This window comes from Cheilinus undulatus, linkage group 7, assembly GCF_018320785.1.
Source record: "Cheilinus undulatus linkage group 7, ASM1832078v1, whole genome shotgun sequence".
Lineage (NCBI taxonomy): Eukaryota > Metazoa > Chordata > Actinopteri > Labriformes > Labridae > Cheilinus > Cheilinus undulatus.
In genome coordinates, this window is record NC_054871.1 from 49292663 (window position 1) to 49312527 (window position 19865).

The window sequence follows — 19865 nt, forward strand, 5'->3', positions numbered from 1 at the left end:
GCCCTAGTGTGGTACACTGATGGTCACGGATGAAATTAACCTGACTTTGCAAATCAAATCCACTGAACCTGCCACTGATAAAATGCCTCTGTACCAGGGGCGAAACGGTGTTTGTCCTAGACCAGGGGTGTCAGACTCAGTCCCCATGGGGAGATCTAACCTGAGGGCCGACCAGGGCCAACATTTAACCAAAAACTGTCAACCTCATTTTCACCAGTGATGAATTATAGGAAGTAAAAATACAACTTAGCTCTGATGATGAAGGATTTTTGGATTTAAAAACGTCAAACTGATAAGTTTAAAGGCTCAAAATCTGAAGTAAAAAGGCAAACTTAATAGTTCAAAAGGTCAAAACACAAAATTATAAGAAAAATAAAATAGAAAAAATAATATGCAATGCAAAATATGAGACTGAAAGACAAAATCATGAATCTAAAAGAACAAAATATGAGAGAAAAATCACAACTGTGAATTTAAAAGGTGAAATATGAGAATATGAAATAAAAAGTTGTGAGTTTTAAAGGTCAAAATATGAGGAAAATTCAAAATCATGAGTTTTAAAGGTCAAATATGAGATGAAATTTTTAAAAAAGAGTTTTTTAAGAGCAAAATGTAAGGTAAAATTTTAAATTATTACTATAGGTATGCATGTGATGACGTAAGTAAAATAAAATAAAATTTACACATCAGTTTTAGGGAATAAAAGGGGATAAAAAGTAGTTAATCTTGTAAACGATGCAAAGATAATGAGCAAATGTTCTCCTGTTATTAGACAATAGGGTTCATGTCGCTTTGAATCGGGCCTGAGTTTTGACGATGAGCTGCGACGTTGCAGTCGGGCTGAAATCTGGCTGAATTCGTGTAGTCTGAGCCGGCCTTTAGTCGAGTATTTCTTGTGGGGAAAAGGTCATAGAATAGCAATACTAAACTCTGCTCAACCAAAGAGCCAAACTGTTGAAAAAAAACCTCTGCAAGAGCCGCAATCTAAGTCATGAAAAGTGGCAAAAAGGGTTAAAGTGGCAAAAAGTGGCAAAGCTGCCTGAAAAGGGGCAAAAATGGGACGAAAAAGTGGGTGACCAGAATGGAGTTTTAGGTGGCAAAAAGGGTCATAAACTTGCAAAAAGCTGGCAAAAAATGCATGAAAAGTGACTAAAATGGGCAACAAGCAGCAAAAAGGTAGGAAAAATCAGTGAAGAGTGGCAAAAATAGGGAAAATATAAGAGCAATGGAAATACAAGGTTTTCTGGGGGAATAATGTTATAAATTGATATATATATATATTAAAGAGCCACAAATCATCACAAAACAGCCACATGTGGCTCAAAAGCCACGCGCTGAGTAACATTGCCATAGACAAACATTTTTTTGTTGTGGAAATTAACACTGGGGCAAAGTTGAGTGTAGCCAACATTAGTCATTTTATCACCGCCGTCCTTGGATTTTCAGGTGCATGTTAACTTTCCCCTTTGGAAACAGGAGGGGTCTTTTTTTAGTCATCTCTACTCACAGCACTCTTACACCACAGGTCACACCTACCCATTCGCTCCACATCTCCTCACTGATGGCAGAGGGGTCATCAGGATTAACCAATCCCATCCATACACATCCATACCCATTCACACACCACTGATGGAGCAGTTAGAGCAAACTAGGGGTTAAGTGTCTTGCGCAAGGTCACATGAACATGTGACTGTGGCAGCTGACCTTTGACCTTACAGTTGCAGGACTGACTCTGCCCTCAGTCCATCCAGGCAATGTTTAGAAAGATAGAGGAGACGAACTCAGAGTGTGGATAAAAAGGCTCCATCCATATCCATGTGGACCGCGGAGTCTTAAACCTTTAAAATAAAAAAAGGTTATTATCCTAGGCATGCTGACACCAATAGAAAATGGCTCAGAGTTTTCCAACTCAAAGCACAGGTCATGTTGTAAGTAAGCGGATCTGAAAAGCATGTTGGAGCTCCGTTGAAATATTTATCAGTTGTGGAGGTGAGATAGCGTGGCCGCTGAGCTCCTGTATCAGTGTCAGAGGTTGAGTGTTACGGACTCAAGTGTGGAAAAAAAAGCTCTTTATCCATGACCTGTGCTGTATTATTGATTGTCTGTGTATCACACGTATCATTCAGTGTTAAAAGCAGCGGTGCATTTGTTTCACAGTGTATCCACAGAGACCTGGCTGCCAGGAATATCCTCCTGACTCAGGGAAGAGTGGCAAAGATCTGTGACTTCGGCCTGGCACGAGACATCACCACGGACTCCAACTATGTCGTCAAAGGCAACGTAAGTCTGCATGAAACGCAGTTATTTAAGAGGTGATACAGGATACGTCAAGTGGAGGCCGTCAAGAACAGCCCAAACCTTCAACACGCCAACCTTTTCTAACGAAAGCTTGTCCTTCAGTTTCCTGGCTTTAAATAATCAAACGCAATGATGAACATCCTTAATCCTGCATGGCCTTCCTAGGATGAGAACAGTGTCATGAAAAAGTATTTACCCCCCTTCAAATTCCTGATCTTTTTGCATGTTTATCACACTTAAATGTTTCAGATCATCAAACCAATTTTTGTATTTTACAAAGACAACCCAAGTAAACACAAAACGCAGTTTCTAAATGCTTATTTAATTTTCTAAGGGTGGAAAAAAAAATCCAAACCTATCTGCCACTGTGTGAAAAAGTAACTGCCCACTGAACCTAATGACTGGTTGTTCCACCCTTGGCAGCAATAACTGAAATCAAGCGTTTGTGATAACTGGTGATGAGTCTTTTGCATCGCTGTGGAGGAATTTTGGCCCACTCTTCTTTACAGAATTGTTTTAACTCAGCCCTATATGAGGGTTTTCCAGCATGAAGTGCCTGTTTAAGGTCACACCACAACATCTCATTTGGATTTAAGTCCGGACTTTGATTGGCCGGTCCAAAACCTTAACTTTGTTTTTCTTGAGCCATTCAGAGGTGGACTTGCTGGTATGTTTCCTTGTTGTTTTGTTGCTGTATAACCCAAGAGCGCTTGAGCTCTTAATTGAGCTATTAATTTTATATTTATTTGTTTTTGGTTTTTTATCTGTACCAATCGATTAGTCGGTGTGTGAGTGTATTTCCAGTTTTTGGTTGACTACTGATCAGACTCTTTCCATCAAACTAGACTGTGACCAGAGATGTTGTGATCTACCACCATTCAGTCTTAGGGCTTGTTTTCACCAACAGGGGCGTGGCCACCCTGGAAGCCTTCTTTCTGTTTACTCTCATTGAGTAAACAGAAAGAAGGCTTGTTTTTTTTTTGTTAAAAACAGATCTGATGAGCACATTTTGACATTTGAAAACATGGAAGTTAAAACAAAGAGGTATTTATTAGCACAGCTACAGAAGCATCAGGCTTTTCTGTGCTTTGCTCTTACTGTGTGCGTTTGAGGAGACCCTGCTTTGCTCTGTAATCCTCTCAGGGTGACCCAGCTCACTGAACAGAGTCACTGACTTCAGTGTTAAGGAGGATAATGCTGTTATTTTACTTTCAGTTACTTTTATGGCTCCCAAATATAATTATTGACTAAAACGCAAAGTAGCCTTGATCGACACTGGTCATTAGGTAAAGCATTACGGTTATAAGCAGAGATATGTGCAGTTTCTATCGGTATCAAAATCAATATAAGCAAAATTTGCAACATGTGGCAAAGTTACCATGGCAATAAAATCCCTGTTCCCCAGCAGACAGTTCCTGACTCCTAGTGACAGCTGTCTGTGAAATTGTCTGGAAGTGTGACACATGTTTTCTTTACCTTGATCATAAAAATAAAGACATCTTAAACTGTATTTACATCCAACATAAGAAAATAAAGCATCAAAAATTTCATAATACTGAAAAATCTCTCTTGGATATCAAAAGAAAAAAGCTAAACCAAATCAAACACCTACATTTTTAGCACTTGGTTTGAAACCGCCACTTTCTTCCTCCGTACAGACAGTTCCAGAAAGAAAATTTTGCTCCGTTTGTGTTCAGAAATGATTCCCAGAGAGTAATATGATATCTAAAGTTAAAGACAAAGATATTTTACAAGAGCACACAGGTGAGCAGCTGCCCTAAACTTCCTTCTTTGGGTAAATATTGACCTTACATGACTTCTGCTACAGCTCTGCATTGTGATTCAGCAGCTGTGTGGAAGTTCTCTCTTTGGTCAGGGTGTGAGGTTTTAACTGGAGGTTTCATTGCTCATAAAAACAGGTCAGTTTGTTGTTAAATGATGGACTTGAACTGACCGTGCCTTCATGACTTGGTGCATAGACTGGATGTTTGCTTATTGCATGCACTTTAGTGTCTTTGGGTCGGATGAAGCTACTTGAACTTTACCTTATTATATATGCTAATATGCACAGTTTCCTAAGTTTTGCATGCACTGATCACAACACAGGAATAATGTGAGTAATATAGTAACTAAGAGTAGAGCTGCTACTCCTTTTGCATCCAAAGGAGCCAGTTGAGGCGGTTCGAGCATCTGATCAGGAGAAGGGTGTCTGGGTTGACTTGCTGGATGGATGGAAAGTTGGAAAAAATGATGTTAAAATGAATATGAGTTCTAGAATCTGGACCCTTTCTCTACATTGAAACCTTTATGAAAATACAAACTCCTACCTGACCTCCTGAGGCCCTGAGTAAAAATCTGCTCATGGGACTTCCAACATGACCTCAGATGATGTTGACCATCTGTCACAGTCACACCTGACACCCCCAGTACTCCCACTGCAGCCATCGTCCTTTAAAACAGCCCGTCCCATCTGTCAGTCCAACTATAAGTAGAACTAAACAGAACAGAGCAAGAAACACGAAAAGCAATAGATTTATTGAAACTGTATGACTGTGAAAGCTGTAACATTACAAAGGCATAATATACTGTAAGTCTCACTGTTACTTTAGTCTGTCTGTGTTTAGGGTCTCCATGACAACAAAGGTTTAAACTTCCTTCCTGTGCGATGGTTTTCATTGTGTTCAGTGTGCAGTCTCTGTGCAGCTGTGTAGATTTTAAGCCCGGGCTCCATTTACCAACCGTTTACACGAAGAACTTCACTCTTAAAAGCCTCCCAAGCAGTTTATAAGAAGAGTCAGACATTCGCCTAAGTTTTCTCTGATTTGTTCATAGAAGATCTAAGAACATTCCAGAGCACTCTGACCAACATTTGAGTGCTGATATGAGAGGATAAAATGTTTATTTTAGCACTCATCAGCACTCAAATGTGATAGATTAAGAATGACATGATAAAATATGATGTTTAATTCTATTAGAGAGTGGGGGAAGATATGCACCAAACAGTAATGGGACCAGGAACCAATGCTGCGACCTGTGCCTTCAGAACTCTGTATGGTGTCTGTATAAGAGAGCCTTCTTTACTTACTGAGCTAACCAGTGTCCTTGTACCAACATTTAGGCAAACATCTTCCTATTCCTTCATCATGTCAATAATATCATGCACTCCTAGAAGATGCACATCTTCATGACCCTTGATTTTGCTTTCTGTCACGCATTATTGTGGCGTTAAATCTAATCTTGAACCGTGGTAATGAAAGTTTCCTTCACACACATTTATCACCTCAGACGCTCCCCGCTGAGGTCATCTCTGCACACTTGTATAAACTAATAAAAACACCTAAGCGTTGTTTGCAGACATCAAACATGGAGATGAGCTGACTAAAGTTTAGATAATTTTTTTAATTAAAAGGTTTACTCTGGAAGAACATGTCGTTAAAGTTGTGAACATGCCTGTAAAGGAAAGGGCGGGGCCCTGGCATCATTTGCACGGCCTTAGATAATTTTGGTGCAGAGCCGCCCTGCTGACACACACTTTTCTTGATAGGAAAACAATACAGGCAAACTAAGTCACACCTTTAATTACCAAGGATCAGGCCTGGAGTTGGAAATAAAGTTTTGTTTTCTCCAGCTATTTATATTGGCAGTAACGTTTCACCTCGTGATGCCACACTGCAGCGTTGCATTTGTGGTGGCGTTTCACTTTCACAGGTGTGGTTTTGCAAGATGTAGCAGCGTATGCTCCTGACAATTACGTGATTGTTAAATCGACAAAAACTGGGTGTATCTTCATGATATAACGATCACAAACAAAAGCAAAGTTGTGTTTGAGTTTATCATTTGGCATGAATGCTTAAACCCAACTTTAATGTTAGTTTAGTTCAGCAAATTACAGTGTTTATATGGAGCTCGGTACTAGCTAAGGTGCTACTGAAGGATTTTCTTGTTTTTGTTCAACATCTTTTGATAAGTAACTGGCTTCATCTCCGTTTCTACTGATGTTCCATTATGCAGATTATAAGAGCACCTGGTCTAGAGTCTAGAAAACAGTTAAAAATTAGCACTATTCCTTTAAGACAGGATCAGATGAAACTGGTTAGCAGAATGTGGTTAAAGTTAGCAGAAACATCGTCCTACGTTCGTCCTTACAGGTTCATTTTCAAATGTCTGTGCTTAACACTTAAAGCCGATACTTCAAATAATAGCCAGGAAATTCTCTTGTTTAGGAACTGAGATTTAATCTAACCTTTCACCAAAATAAAAAAAAATAGCCATAATTCCACGTATACAGTGCTTAACAAATTTATCAGACCACCCTAACCCTAACCAAAGTAAGGTTTATGCCACAGCTGCCCTAAATTAACAGCATTGGTAATTACCAAAATCATTTTTTATGTTTCTGCAATGGTTAATATACCAATATGTAGAAGCTCTTTAACCCAAATGATATTTTTAATGCTAAAATAGAATTATTATTGTTATTCATGAGTTTTCAAATGTACTGATTTACAAAAAAACTGAAAAAATAATAAAGCACATTATTATTTCTTGATTAATATGTCAAATTATAGTTATTTACTTGCATTCCTGAAGAGAAAAATGAGTTTTAGTGGTTAAATGTTAGCCCAGTGAGCCGGCACTTCATGATGCTGGACAGTCTTTAAGACAAATATGACAGGTGGTCTAATAAATTGGTTAAGCACTGTATATATAAATATATATTTGTGTGTGTGTGACATCAGGCATTTCTTGCAATTGATAATTCACTGGAGGGCGTTTTTGCAAATTTATCAGGTTTTATTCAGAAGGTTTCTATGGACTTTATTGATCATGTTGATTAGAAAAAGGTTTCACAAATCTCACAAAATATCTAACAATTTCAAAATAAAATTAATCACTTGCTTTTTTCTAATGTATTTTGGCTAAATAAATACAATGCAAAAAAAAAAAGCAGTGTATCACGTATGTTCTGAATTTTAGTTTCTATTTAGGGTATAAAATTATCATTTTTGTCCTTTTTCCATATTTCATGGGCTTACTTCTTAGATCTTTTTTAACCATGTTGAGAGCGTTTTTGAAAAATAAAAAAAAGAAAGATGGGACACTTTGAAAAATGTGGTAAAAACAAACAGAATGCATTGATTTGCAAATACTTTTGAATCTACATTCAACTGAATACTGCAGAAAGACAGGATATTTAATGTTCAATCTGAAAGATTTTCTACAAGTATACAGGTTAACTGGAAAACGATGATTGGGTATAAAAGGGCCACTCCTGAAAGCCTCAGTTGTTTAGTCAATGGTGGCATGATGGTAGTGTTGTAGTACTCAAGAAAAGTCTTGGTCTTGAGATTAGTCTCAAGACCACATTTTGAATGTCTTGGTCTTGTCTCGGTCTCGGACTGGCCGGACTCTGGCTTTCCATTTGGCCTGGTCAAGACCAGAACTGATCTGCTGTTCTTGGAATTTCCCCTTGTGGGACTAATAAAGGAATATCTTATTTTATCTTCTTCGACTTCATTTATGTGATAATAAGGAGAAGCACTTTCTAGAAACAAATAGACACACCTGCAAAAACTCAGACATCAGTCCATCTTACTTCTAGTCAGAAATACCTCTGAATACTGATTTTAGACCTCATTCACCTGAAAAATCTAGACAAACATCTCATTTTCAGATATTTAAAATCGTTCCAGACTTGTCAGTGGCTTTTAAATACAAACAAGGATTTATTTTTTACAAGAAGTTAGTTGAAACTAATTTGTTAAGATTTGAGATTTGTGCATGTTGTGCTTTGAAAGAGTTGCAGACACCGTGTTTTTAGTCTTTCAAATCTATTAAAAAGAAAAATGAAATTAAAGAGAATGCTCTTTAACTGTTTAACCTTGTCGTGTTTTTTTAAATTGTTTTTTATGGTCTTGATCTCAGCTTGTCTCAGTCTCAGTCTTGACGGTGCACTCATGGTCTTGGGCAAGTCTTTGTCCTTGATAGTGTGGTTTAGGGTTGGGCAAATGAGATCAGATTGCAATATAGCATACTACAGTTTACAAACCTCAGATATTGCAATATTGCTTTGACTTGAAGTATGTCAAAATACCAGTTTAATACATTCATTTTTTGCAGCAGCAGAAATTTTATTGACATTTTGCAAACATTCAAATGTAATTTTTCTTAAATAGTTTACAAAATTGTCCTTTTTGCATTTTGTGTACATTTTTCAAAGTTAAAACAAGTGACATTAAAACAATAATCCCCATTCAATAAAGCAATATCAAGTTCACGTAAATCATGCCTCTAGCTGTGATTGGCTGATAGCCAGCTGACACCAATTATCGCCTCCCAGCTCCCACAGCTAATTGCAGCTCTTTCTCTCAACACAGTCATGTAAATATGATGTACTTCTCACTAATCCCTGCTTGCATCAATGCTGATGCATCATGCTGCTGCTGGCAAAGCTTCACCTCCTCCACCCCTGCCTGCTCCTTTATAGCTTAGAGCTTTTTAATAATCGCATATCGAATCGAAATCGCAATACTGGGGGGAAAAAAATCGCAATTAGATTGTTTTTGCAAATCGTTCAGCTCTAGTGTGGTCTTGAGTAAAACACTATGTGATGTTCTCCACCTGGTGAAAGACTGTGAGGTTAAACAATACAATACAAGACAAGAACTTTATTTATCCCTGAAGGGAAATTCAATAGTCCACCAGTTAACTGACAGTGGTCCTCAATGTACAGTTAGAAGGAATGAGGAGATTTCACCATTGACAGTCAATAAAATCATCAATAGACTCAGAGAATCTAGAGGATATCTCTACACTAAAGTGGCAAGGCTTGAATACCAACACTGAATTCCCATGGCCTTCAACTTCTCTGGCATTGCTGCATTAAATCTATTATTCTGTGATGGATATGACCAGTTAACCAACCACTAATTAACCAAACGAGCACGTCTTTGGTGGTGGGAGAAAGCTGGAATAGCCAGGGAGAACCCGTGTATGCACGGGGAGAACATGTAAACTCCACACAGAAAGGCCCTGACCTAAAAGTGAACCAGGAACCTCCTCGCTGTGAGGCAACAGCGCTAACCCCTGTGCCGCAGCATAGCCCTCATCAGTCCTCAAATATTTTAGATTTTAGAGATTATTTCTCAGATTATCACCGTGCAATCAAGATCCATAAACCGTTGGATCTCTGTTCAACTTTATAGCCAATTTTATGGATCAAAATAGTCATAAACCACTCTGTTACCACGAATGCTATCAATGCCATCACATCATTCTTGTATTCATACCTAGTATTATTGCAAAATTTGCACTTTTTGAGCCGCTGCGTGTTTTTTGAAGTTGCCCAACACTGCTGGCCCAGAGCCCCAAACAGTGTGGAGGATTATGCACTGGTAGCTATTGCAGTGGTGCACCAGCGCTTATCTAGTGATCACATAAAGTTCACGCCCTTTATTCTTCCATTACATCAGGAAAGGTCAATATCAAGCTGGTGCAAGAAAGAACAACCTTATCTTACATTTTTTCTTTGTGCATTGGAAGAAGTTTTCCCTGAAGGACGTAGCTCCCTTTAACCTGATTTACCTTCCCTGTCTTTTCCAAGGCCCAGGCTACATCAGTTTTATCTGTTTTATAACTGTAATTATGAATTTACATTAGAGCCTCAGGACACAACGTAGTGTGCATTTAATGTAACATTCACTGAGGTTCAGCAACAAAGGAATATTTCTAAAATTACAAACCTGTTGAGATATGATGGCGGATGAGCTTCCACACACAATGACGTGTCTTTTTATATTTTTATGAGAGTTTTAGTGTGGGAAGTGTGTTTTCAGCTCCTCAGGCTTACGGTGTGATCAGATGTGACACCTAGTACATTCTGTTCCTGTAAAAGTCCTGAGTCATCAACTGATTTGACCCAGAACATCACCTCTGGGGAAAGGTTTCATGTCTGGATAAGTTACTCCCTCCACCTCCTCACTGAGTGCTTTTCTTTCAGGCTCGTCTGCCCGTGAAGTGGATGTCTCCAGAAAGCATCTTCGAGTGTGTGTACACGTTTGAGAGTGACGTGTGGTCCTACGGCATCTTGCTTTGGGAAATCTTCTCACTAGGTATGGCTCCTGCATCCACAGAGACTGTTTTTGTTTGTCTGACTGTCTGGCAAAAAGTAATTGTAATCTCTGGCTTATCGTAGGAAACAGTCCCTACCCCGGCATGCCTGTGGACGCCAAGTTCTACAAGCTGATAAAAGAGGGATACAGGATGGACGCTCCAGAGTTTGCACCCAGTGAAATGTGAGTCATTTAAAGCAGTGGCTCTCAACATGGGGTCAGGACCCTCTGGAAGGTCACGAGACACGAAGAGGGGGTCACCAGATGCCTTACAAAAAAATAAGAATACTCTCTAAATTATTTCAAGGTGTATTTTTTATCAATTTTTCTAAAAAATATATGCCTACAATTTGTCAAATGTAAAATAAAACATAACATTTGATGAGATTTATGCTGACATATATTCATGTTTAAAAAATCTGTAAAAAAATGAGTCTGCACACCGGCATGCTAACAGATTTGGCCACCGACATATCCAAGAATGGGCCCTCCCATTCTTTGGCTTCTAATGTTGAAAGTATTTATTTGTGACACTTTTTAACTGCTTTTCCCTCACAGTTTTGCCACTTTTCATCAATTTTGCACAATTTGCACAGAGTTTTACCACTTTTAAATCCTATTTCACCTCCTTTTATGCCCATTTATCAGAATTTAAGCCATTTTTTGTCACTTCTTACCCCTTTCCACCAATTTTCTGGCCGTTTCTGCCACCTCAAAACAATGTCTCCTCTTTTCACCTACTGTTGCTTCTGTTGACCCATTATTGCCATGATTGACCCTTATTCACCACTTTTTACACCCATTTTTGCCCATTTAAACCACATTCACTAATTGTTATGCCCTTTTTTTGCCAGTTAAACCACTTCTGCCACTTTCTGCCTTGTTGTTTCTGCCTCATTTTACCCATTTTTGCCAGTTTAGACCAATTTTCTCCACTTTTTAAATCCCATTTCACCACCTTTCCTGCCCATATTTGTCACTTTAAACCTATTTCCATGACTTTTTAATCTAATTTCACCCCTTTCCTACTTAATATTGCCACTGTTAACCACTTGTTACCCTTTATTTTGCCCATTTTTCCACTTTAACCCAGTTTTGCCATTTTTATCTTAATTTCACCAATATTACCCCATTTTAATCTGCTTAAGAAAAGGGATTAACAATCTGAAGATGGGAATATACTATGACACAATAAATTAAAACAAAGCTTTTTGTTGCTTTGATAAGAGTAGTTATTATAAGGAATATAAGTATAGGTGTCACAGCGTGACTTTATGACTTTATGGACGGCCTTGTCTGCACACGACTAATCTTCATTGTTCATGGCTGTGTTCAACCACCTTCAGGTACAGTTGGGGCCCTGACCCCTGGCATCTCTATTTTGGGGTCACAGGCTGAAAAGAACCCCTGATTTAAGGAAGTCTCAGTGTTCTTTTTTTTTTTTTCCGTAAGTTGAGGGTAATTATAAGCAGAGATGGGGTACACTCTACAACAGTGACACTCAAGGCGAGGCTCTAGAGCCACATGTGGCTCATTTGTGATGATTTGTGGTTCTTTTCTGTCTTAATTTGAAGTGTTATCTCCCCAGAAAACCTTCATATGCTTGTTTCCCAAGCTTATACAGTTGGCTTTAATTGTCAACCTTTATTTTTTGTCTATAGATTTTTATTGCCCTTGTTTGCAATTTTTGGCCCCTTTTTCCATTTTTACTGCCTTAATCCCACTTTTGCCACTTTTTTAAAAATCTTTTTGCCATTTTTACCACTTTTATCCTGCTTTTTGCAATTTTTTTCCCACTTTTTGTACGTTTTTTGTCCAGTGAAGCTGCCTTTAGTCATTACTTTTTCCCCCATTTTTGCCAACTTTTTCCCACCTTTTGCAGCTTTTTGCCCATTTTCCCAACTTTTTGCCCATTTTGTTCATTTTTGCTCATTTTTTTGCCACGTTTTTGCCATTTTTGTCCATTTTTGCCCTCTGTAACTCATTGTTTGTCATTCACTCTCTTCCTTTTTTGCCCTTCGTCTCCCCATTTTTGTAACTTCACCCAGTTTTTGCCATTTAATGTAGCTTTTTGACACATTTTTGCAACCTTTAACTTATTCTCATTGCCACTCTAACCATTTTTTTTTGCCACTTTTCACCATTAAGATTGTGGCTCTTGCAAAAGTTTTTTTTTTCAATAGTTTGGCTCTTTGGTTTAGCAGGGTTGAGTAACACTGCTCAACTAGATACTCAGCCCAAACTTAAGCTTTCTCCTGCCCTAATAAAGGTTAGTAAAGTCCAGCTTTGCATGTACACTCATACTTCAGGATGAACTATTTTGACTGAGGAGTTCAAAAGCGAAGGGTAAAGGTTATAGGCCTCGTGGTACCCCTTGCTCTCAACATCTGGACCACAGAAAACACCTCAGGCCCTCTTCTTGACACAATGAATTATATGATACCATGACGTATATCATAGTGTTTTTCTTGCCCTTATTAGATCCCCATCCATTTCAGGTCCACTGTTTTTTTCTAGCTCCAGGACTAAGGATTCTCTCTCAATCCTCACAAGATGCAATCCTGAACAGCCAGGAACAGAACAGTCTTCCATGGACATCATGTCCATCCGTAACTTTATGGATGCCCACAAAAATGCAATAAATGAAATCTGCCACCATTTAGACCTACCTACCTCCAATCTCATCTGTCTTCAATCCTTCCTGGCATCCTAAGCTATCTGACATCAACATATGTAGGCCCTGAGTCTCTCTTACTCACACTCTGACGAGTTAAAACTGATTATTTGGAGTTCCTTTTCCCGTCCACATCCTCCGTCCCAAATTTATCTCAGCCCATACGAGCCACTAACAAGATACATCAGCTCTAGGTATGCCACTGGAGCATCACCTCACGACCCACTCTTCCTCGCCAAAATCAGAAAAATGGTCTACTTGATTCTGGTTCACAAGCACCTCTACCAATCCAGATCTCAGGCATCACCTCAGAACTATCCAGCTCATTCATTTTGCATCCGTGCAGCATGCTCAGCATCCAGACCTGGCATCTTGGATCAAAGCATTCAAATCTTTGGACACTGGTTATCTCAAGCTCATCTCTCCAAGATTCGTCACAATCTCAACTGTCTGTGTTAAGCTCAGTCTCGACTAAGCACCATTCAAACATAGTTTTTTGGGGGGTTGAGATCAGCTCTAGCAGAATAACTCCTGAGCCAGAATTCCCATCCTGAGTTTAGGATGGGGGACTTGCCAAACACTACTTACTCACACCATGGTGTGATTAGAAGAGGGAGGTGGTAAGCCATTACGAGAGTGTCGTATGTGGCATTCACTCGTATTCTTTTGCATTTTTTCTTCTCATTTGTCCTTAAACTGACCAGTGCAATTCACAACAAAAGTCCAACTAGCAGAGTTTATAAATGCATGTACAGAAGGAGAAAATAAACATGGAGATTTATGTGTCTGTGTGCTGCTGTGCAGGTATCAGATTATGCGTTCATGCTGGGATGCTGACCCCTTCAACAGACCCCCCTTCAGGAAGGTCGTGGAGAGGATCGAACAGCAGCTGTCGGATGCCACAAAGCATGTAGGTTTCACAGTTTTTATCCGGTCTACTCTTAAACAAAGCTCAACTGTAAAGCGCATTCATCAAAATTAATGAGGCATGATGTTTTCACACTCTGAGAAGGATTATACGGTGGGAAAATGAACCTCAACTCATAATATTCTTGACACTTTATGAGTTTCAGTAAACACAGACAGAATGTAAGTTTATTTGGCATCATGATTCTGACAATTGGGACCAATGCTAACCACTAAACCAAAGCTAATCAACTCTGATTCTTTAAAAAAAAACCTCTCAGCTAACATATTTGGTGTCCAGTGGTTGGATTTCATCACTTCTAGTGGGAAAACAGTTTTAAAAGTCACCGCCTGTGTTTTCATACATATTTCAGCTATATGCTTGGCGCCTTCACAGCGTGAACAGATGTGTTTGAACCTTCAGCTGGTCTGGTTTACTCGTGTCAAAGACACAGTCTTTGTTGTTTTCATCACCGACAACATGCCAACTCTGACAGCTCTCTGATGGGATCAACCGCACATTGTTGACAAGATATGATCTGCAAAATATTCATTGCCTCTTTTCTAACAATGAGAAATAAATACTGCCACATATCTTTATGTCTTTTGACTTTTACAAGACATGTAGTTTTAGTTTTATGGGATGACAATATGACCAATGCATTGTCTTTAAGAAACGACGGGGTACTTTTCCAAAGCTTGTGAACCTACAGGATAAAAAGGCGCTTCTCCAGGTACCCCAGCCTCTAAGCTCATCTGAGGTTGTAATGATGTAAAGGTTGCTTGAAATCACATGACCTCTGTGATGCTGACAGTGAGACTGGGAACAGGAAGTCTAGAACGCTAAATCAATCAAATGAAAATATATTCTACATACATATACTACAGCAATGGTATTTCATAGTCATTTCTTCCATGAATTAGAATAGTACTAACTATTAAAGGCGATACTGGCACAGGACGGCTGGTAGAGAACCAGGATAAAGTCTGAATTCAGGACTATTACGTATAAAGCGTAAAAGGGATCCACAATCTAATTGTGTTTATTAACCTTCGTTATGTTACTCTGCAGCAATGGTTCTCAAAACGGGGGTCAGGACTAGGGCTGAACGATTTGGGAAAATAATCTAATTGCGACTTTTTTCCGCAGTATTGCAACTGGGATTTGATTTGTGATTATTACTTTAGTTCCTTATATTGTGTCTTTTAACCAACAAACACAAGGAATGAATCAGTTATATGTAGCACAATATTAGATACATCTAGAGCTGAACAATTTTGAAAAATAGGTAATTGTGATGATTTGGACTGGTGTTGCAAATTGGATAGGAATTGATGTATTGAAGGGAGTTATAACTATCATGTCATTCTCATTTCTAATGAGAGAAAACAGTTTTAAACTGCTATTTTGACACAGATTTCAGGTGAAAGATATATTGCATCTCTGCGATTTGAAAATTTCAGCAGGCCATATTATGATTTCATCTAGTTTTGATTAATTTCCCAGCCCTAGTCAGGACCCCCTTGGGGGTCCAGAGACACTGAGTGAAGGTCCCCAGATGCCTTTAAAAAATTAAGAAGAATTTCTAAGTGACTTCAAATTGTAAATTTGACCAATTTTTAGGAAAATAAATGTGTAAAATGATTTAAATGTGAAATGATAATTTGGTCATTCAATGAGATTTATGCTGAAATCAAACTCAACCAAAAAAGTCAAAAACAAAAAACAAAACAAAACAAAACAAAAAAAAAAAGGGGGGGGGGGGGAATGGACATGTCATGATGGCACCTATATTTTTTTAGTTTTATTTTTATTTTTTTAACCATTATTATTGCCATGCTATTTCCCTCTCTGCCCAGTCGATTTGTTCCTTTTTCATTTCTTTCCCCATATTTTTTTTCTCATTCTTTATCATTTACTGTCAGTTTTTTTAAATTTATATCACCCTCACCTGTACTCTTCCATTACCAACATATATCCTACATCCATATATACTGCTTTTTATTCTATTCTATTTTATTTTATTTATTCCTCTTTTCTTTTCTCTCTTCTTGGAATGTATACATACAACTAAATCCACACTTAAACCAACATTTCATACTCTCACCATTCCATTATGTTCCCCTAAACAAATAAATGTACGCACACACACATAGACATACACCAATATACACACACACTCACAAATTTATAAAAATGCAACCCCAAACACACACACACACACACAAAGAAACATATCCTTTCAACACCCTCAAATTTAAAACATCACAATATTATAAGTTCCTGTCTGTCTCTGTCTCTGTCTCTGTCTTTATCTTGTCTGGTTGCAACTGTTTGTTTTGTTTGAATTGCAAATGTTTTGCCCCCCACTTGTCTTGTTATGTCTTGCACCACTCATTAAAAAAAAGAAAAGAAAGTTAGGGAAAGCAGAGCCCATTATGATGAAGAACGAGAAAAAAAAAGGTAACAAGTAAGTCTGCACATGGATTAGAGAGCAGGCTGAGATTCATTAATGATATCACTACATGTGTGTTTTATCAGCAGCATTGGTGCAAGAGTCCTGAATAAAAGTTTCCTAATTTTGGAGCTGAAAAGTGTCTTAAAATGTTACTGCATTCCAGTGTTGAAAGTAATCACTTGTGCCACTTTCTACAACTTTTTCCCACCAAATTTGGCCACTATTATGAACAGATTTCATAAATTTTGCATTTTTGTGTGCCCCATTTATACCCATTTTTGCCACTTTCACCAGTTTCGCCACCTTAATACCTGTTTTAATGACTTTTTCTGACTTCTAACGCATTTTCATGCCCATTTATTCCACTTTTAAGATATCTTTGTCACTTTTAAACCATTTGTGACAGCAACTTTCTGACTGAATCCAGAAGCACACAGACCAAGGTGTTGGGTAGAGACTGATTTTACTGTCAACAGAAAAGGCTAGTGATTGACTGGAGGGAGGCTGGCAGAGTGGAAGAGGCACTGGGAGTCTGAAGGAGGCACTGGGGAAAAAAGAGAAAAGTTCAAGGAAGTTAGAATACGGTCCAAAAAGCATCACAAGAAGCACAAATCAATCAAGGAAAGAGCTGGAGTAAGGCCTGATGCCACGCTGGACATAGGCTATACTCTGGCAACTTCTGCGCTTCAGCCAGCTGTATATAAGCAGGTCTTGATTGCTTCCAATGAGCTGCAGCTGTGTAATTAAGGAGCCTCGGTGCCTCTAAGCCACTCCCACCAGCCTGCAGCAAAAGAAGGAAAAGACAAAGCACACAGCCTCCAAACTACAACACACAAGCATCACAAAACCCAAAACAATCACTAGTCCAGAGACTACAAAAAATTAGTCCTAACAAATCCAACCACGTCACCATCTCCACCACTTTCTGCCAATTGATGCCTCTGTTGACCCATTATTGCCACTATTAACCCCTTTTTATGCCCTCTTTTTTGGCCAATCAGAGATGTAGGAGCACGCATGTGCAGCTCTACTACAAACCTCCCGTAGTTTAGGAACTGTGGATTATAATGTGGATTAAATACTGGGAGAGGAGCAAAACCTTTTCCTCTGCCTAGAGGAGCTTACAGTGTGGCTCTTTGCTCCTGTTTTAATAAAGAAATGTGGTCCAGTTCTGTTTAAACTGCCTCTATACCAATGCTACAGCCGAGCTCAGGGGTGTAGCACGGGGGGGGTAAAGGGTACTAATTACCTGGGCCCACAGTAGGGAGGGGCCCCTTGAGAAGCCTGCAATGAAAAGTGTGTAATAAATTTAACTTAGTAAGATTTTAGTGGGACTAACATATATACATTAATTCTTAAATTCCATCAATGAAATAAATACAATTTTTTATCATGATTTAAATGCACTGAGTGGAAAGTTTGATGCTAGAACAATCACAGACTGCTCCTTCTCTCTTCTCCAGATCTATCTGAACTTCAGCTCCAGGATCCCTGCAACACCCAGAGCCAGGGAGGAGCCCGAAGCGTCTCAGAACTTGGCTCTCCACCATCTGCACTCGACCGGCAGCAACAGCCCGGCGTCCCAGCCCTTACTGGTCCAGCACGAGGTCTTCCTGGAGGGCACGACCTTCAGAGCCCAGCGAGTGTGAGGACCCCCCAACCTGTCTGGCCGCCTCATAAAGTGCCTGTGATGTTCAACCACAAACCCCCCTCAACCACTCAGCCCGCCCACTGTTCCGCTACCAGCAGCATGCGTTCGGACACGCCGTAGACAGGATGGTCATTTTCTCTCCAAGTATACAGAACAACAAAGGACAGACGGCTTTGTTATCACTGTTATTGCCTGCTGATTACATGGAGGACAGTCGGACTAAAGCTGCCCCCGATTACAGCAAAGAAGCGTTCAGGAGCCCCCGAGGAAGCACGGACTAAAACTGTTACTCCACATCCATCATTAGGGACATCGCCAGACTGTTATCTGTTTTACGAGCCCTGTTTTTCTCACACATCTCAGAAAAAGTAGGTTTTTTTAGCCTGCAGTTCATCTCCTGCTACCGGACATTTTTTTGGTGTTTTGTTATTTTTCTGTTGTGGATATTTATGTAGCAATTTTGTGGTTGGCTGTTGCAATTCAAGGAGGAAAAAAAAAAAGCACTTGAGGCACTTGAACGTCACATCAAACACCATGTGAAAGCAGCTGTAGTTTATTTTTTTTACTCTTTTATTGTCAGTATTATTTACAACTGTTCAGATTTATGTTTATATGAAGGACATACTTACTGGGGGCCAATTAAGTGTAGATATTAAGACACTGGTTTATAAGCTATAAAACAGCATGATGAGTCATGCTAGGGGCGTGTTCAGACCAAAAAAGAGCAAAAAATATCTCCTCATTCAATGTTAGAAGTCAGTTTGCACCAAAGGACATAAATTGAAAAGACATCATTAATGAAGAAGGGCGTTTTCATATCTAGCCTGTTTGGTTCTTTCAAAGTTTGTATTTTACAATGGCACCATATCAGAAACAAGCATTGGCCTGTCTTGGACAGAATGGCAATGCTAAAGTGGGATTCTGACCAATTATATTTGCTTTTGTCATGGAGAAACTATCGTGGAATAACCCCCATTAGGGGAGCACAATATTAGATTTTTGCAGATGTGTATAATAACTTTAGCCAATAGTGATATTGATACTGTCGTATACATGTTCAGTGCTTAAAATACACTTTAAAGTTAAAGGAATGAGTAGGGACAAAGAAAAGGACCTCAGCCGACGTCGGACTGTTGGTCCTCCCCAATACGACAAAATCTATTGGTGCATACGGGTGATATTCAGTTCAGATCAAAACTTTATTGCAGACTCCAGGTCCTGAGAATATATAAAAACAATACAGCACATAAAAAAGGACAGAACAATACATACATGTTTCCAAAAAGTCACAATGAAAGTTAATAAATTAGATTCAGTATGAAAAATCATAAAAATAAGATTACACTTAAATCTGGCATCGGTACCAGTGTTTCCATAGTGGTGACACATAGTTAACAGCATGTAGAGCAGGGGTGTCAAACTCAATCACAGTAGGGGCCGGATTCTGGATTCAGGTCTAACCTGAGGGCCTAACAGGGTCACCTTTTTAACCAGAAACTGTCAACCTTGTTTTCACTGGTAATAAAATATATTTAAAAAAAAAATAGCATTGATGATAAATGATTTTGACATTTAAACAGTTAAAAGGATAAGTTTAAAAGCTCACAACCTGAGAAAAGTCAATTTATTAGTTCAAAAAGCTCAAAACATGAAATTGAATTTGAAAAATAATGTTTTTTTAATGGCAGATATATTAGAAAGAAGTCAAAATCATGAGTTTAAAAGGTCAAAATATGAAATAAAACATGTAATCATGAACTCAAAAG

At 38.8% G+C, this 19865-nt stretch overlaps 1 protein-coding gene across 1 annotated transcript in view; it reads left to right on the plus strand.

The window, feature by feature from the left end:
* kita (KIT proto-oncogene, receptor tyrosine kinase a) overlaps positions 1–19614 on the plus strand; it is an 88246-nt gene extending 68632 nt beyond the window's left edge. Inside the window, exons 17-21 of the mRNA XM_041790598.1 lie at positions 2158–2280; positions 10298–10409; positions 10493–10592; positions 13888–13993; positions 17912–19614. Of these exons, the coding sequence (XP_041646532.1) occupies positions 2158–2280; positions 10298–10409; positions 10493–10592; positions 13888–13993; positions 17912–18097 (627 nt within the window). The 3' untranslated portion in view covers positions 18098–19614. The remainder of the gene's footprint in view (positions 1–2157; positions 2281–10297; positions 10410–10492; positions 10593–13887; positions 13994–17911) is intronic.
* The last annotated feature ends 251 nt before the right edge of the window (positions 19615–19865 follow it).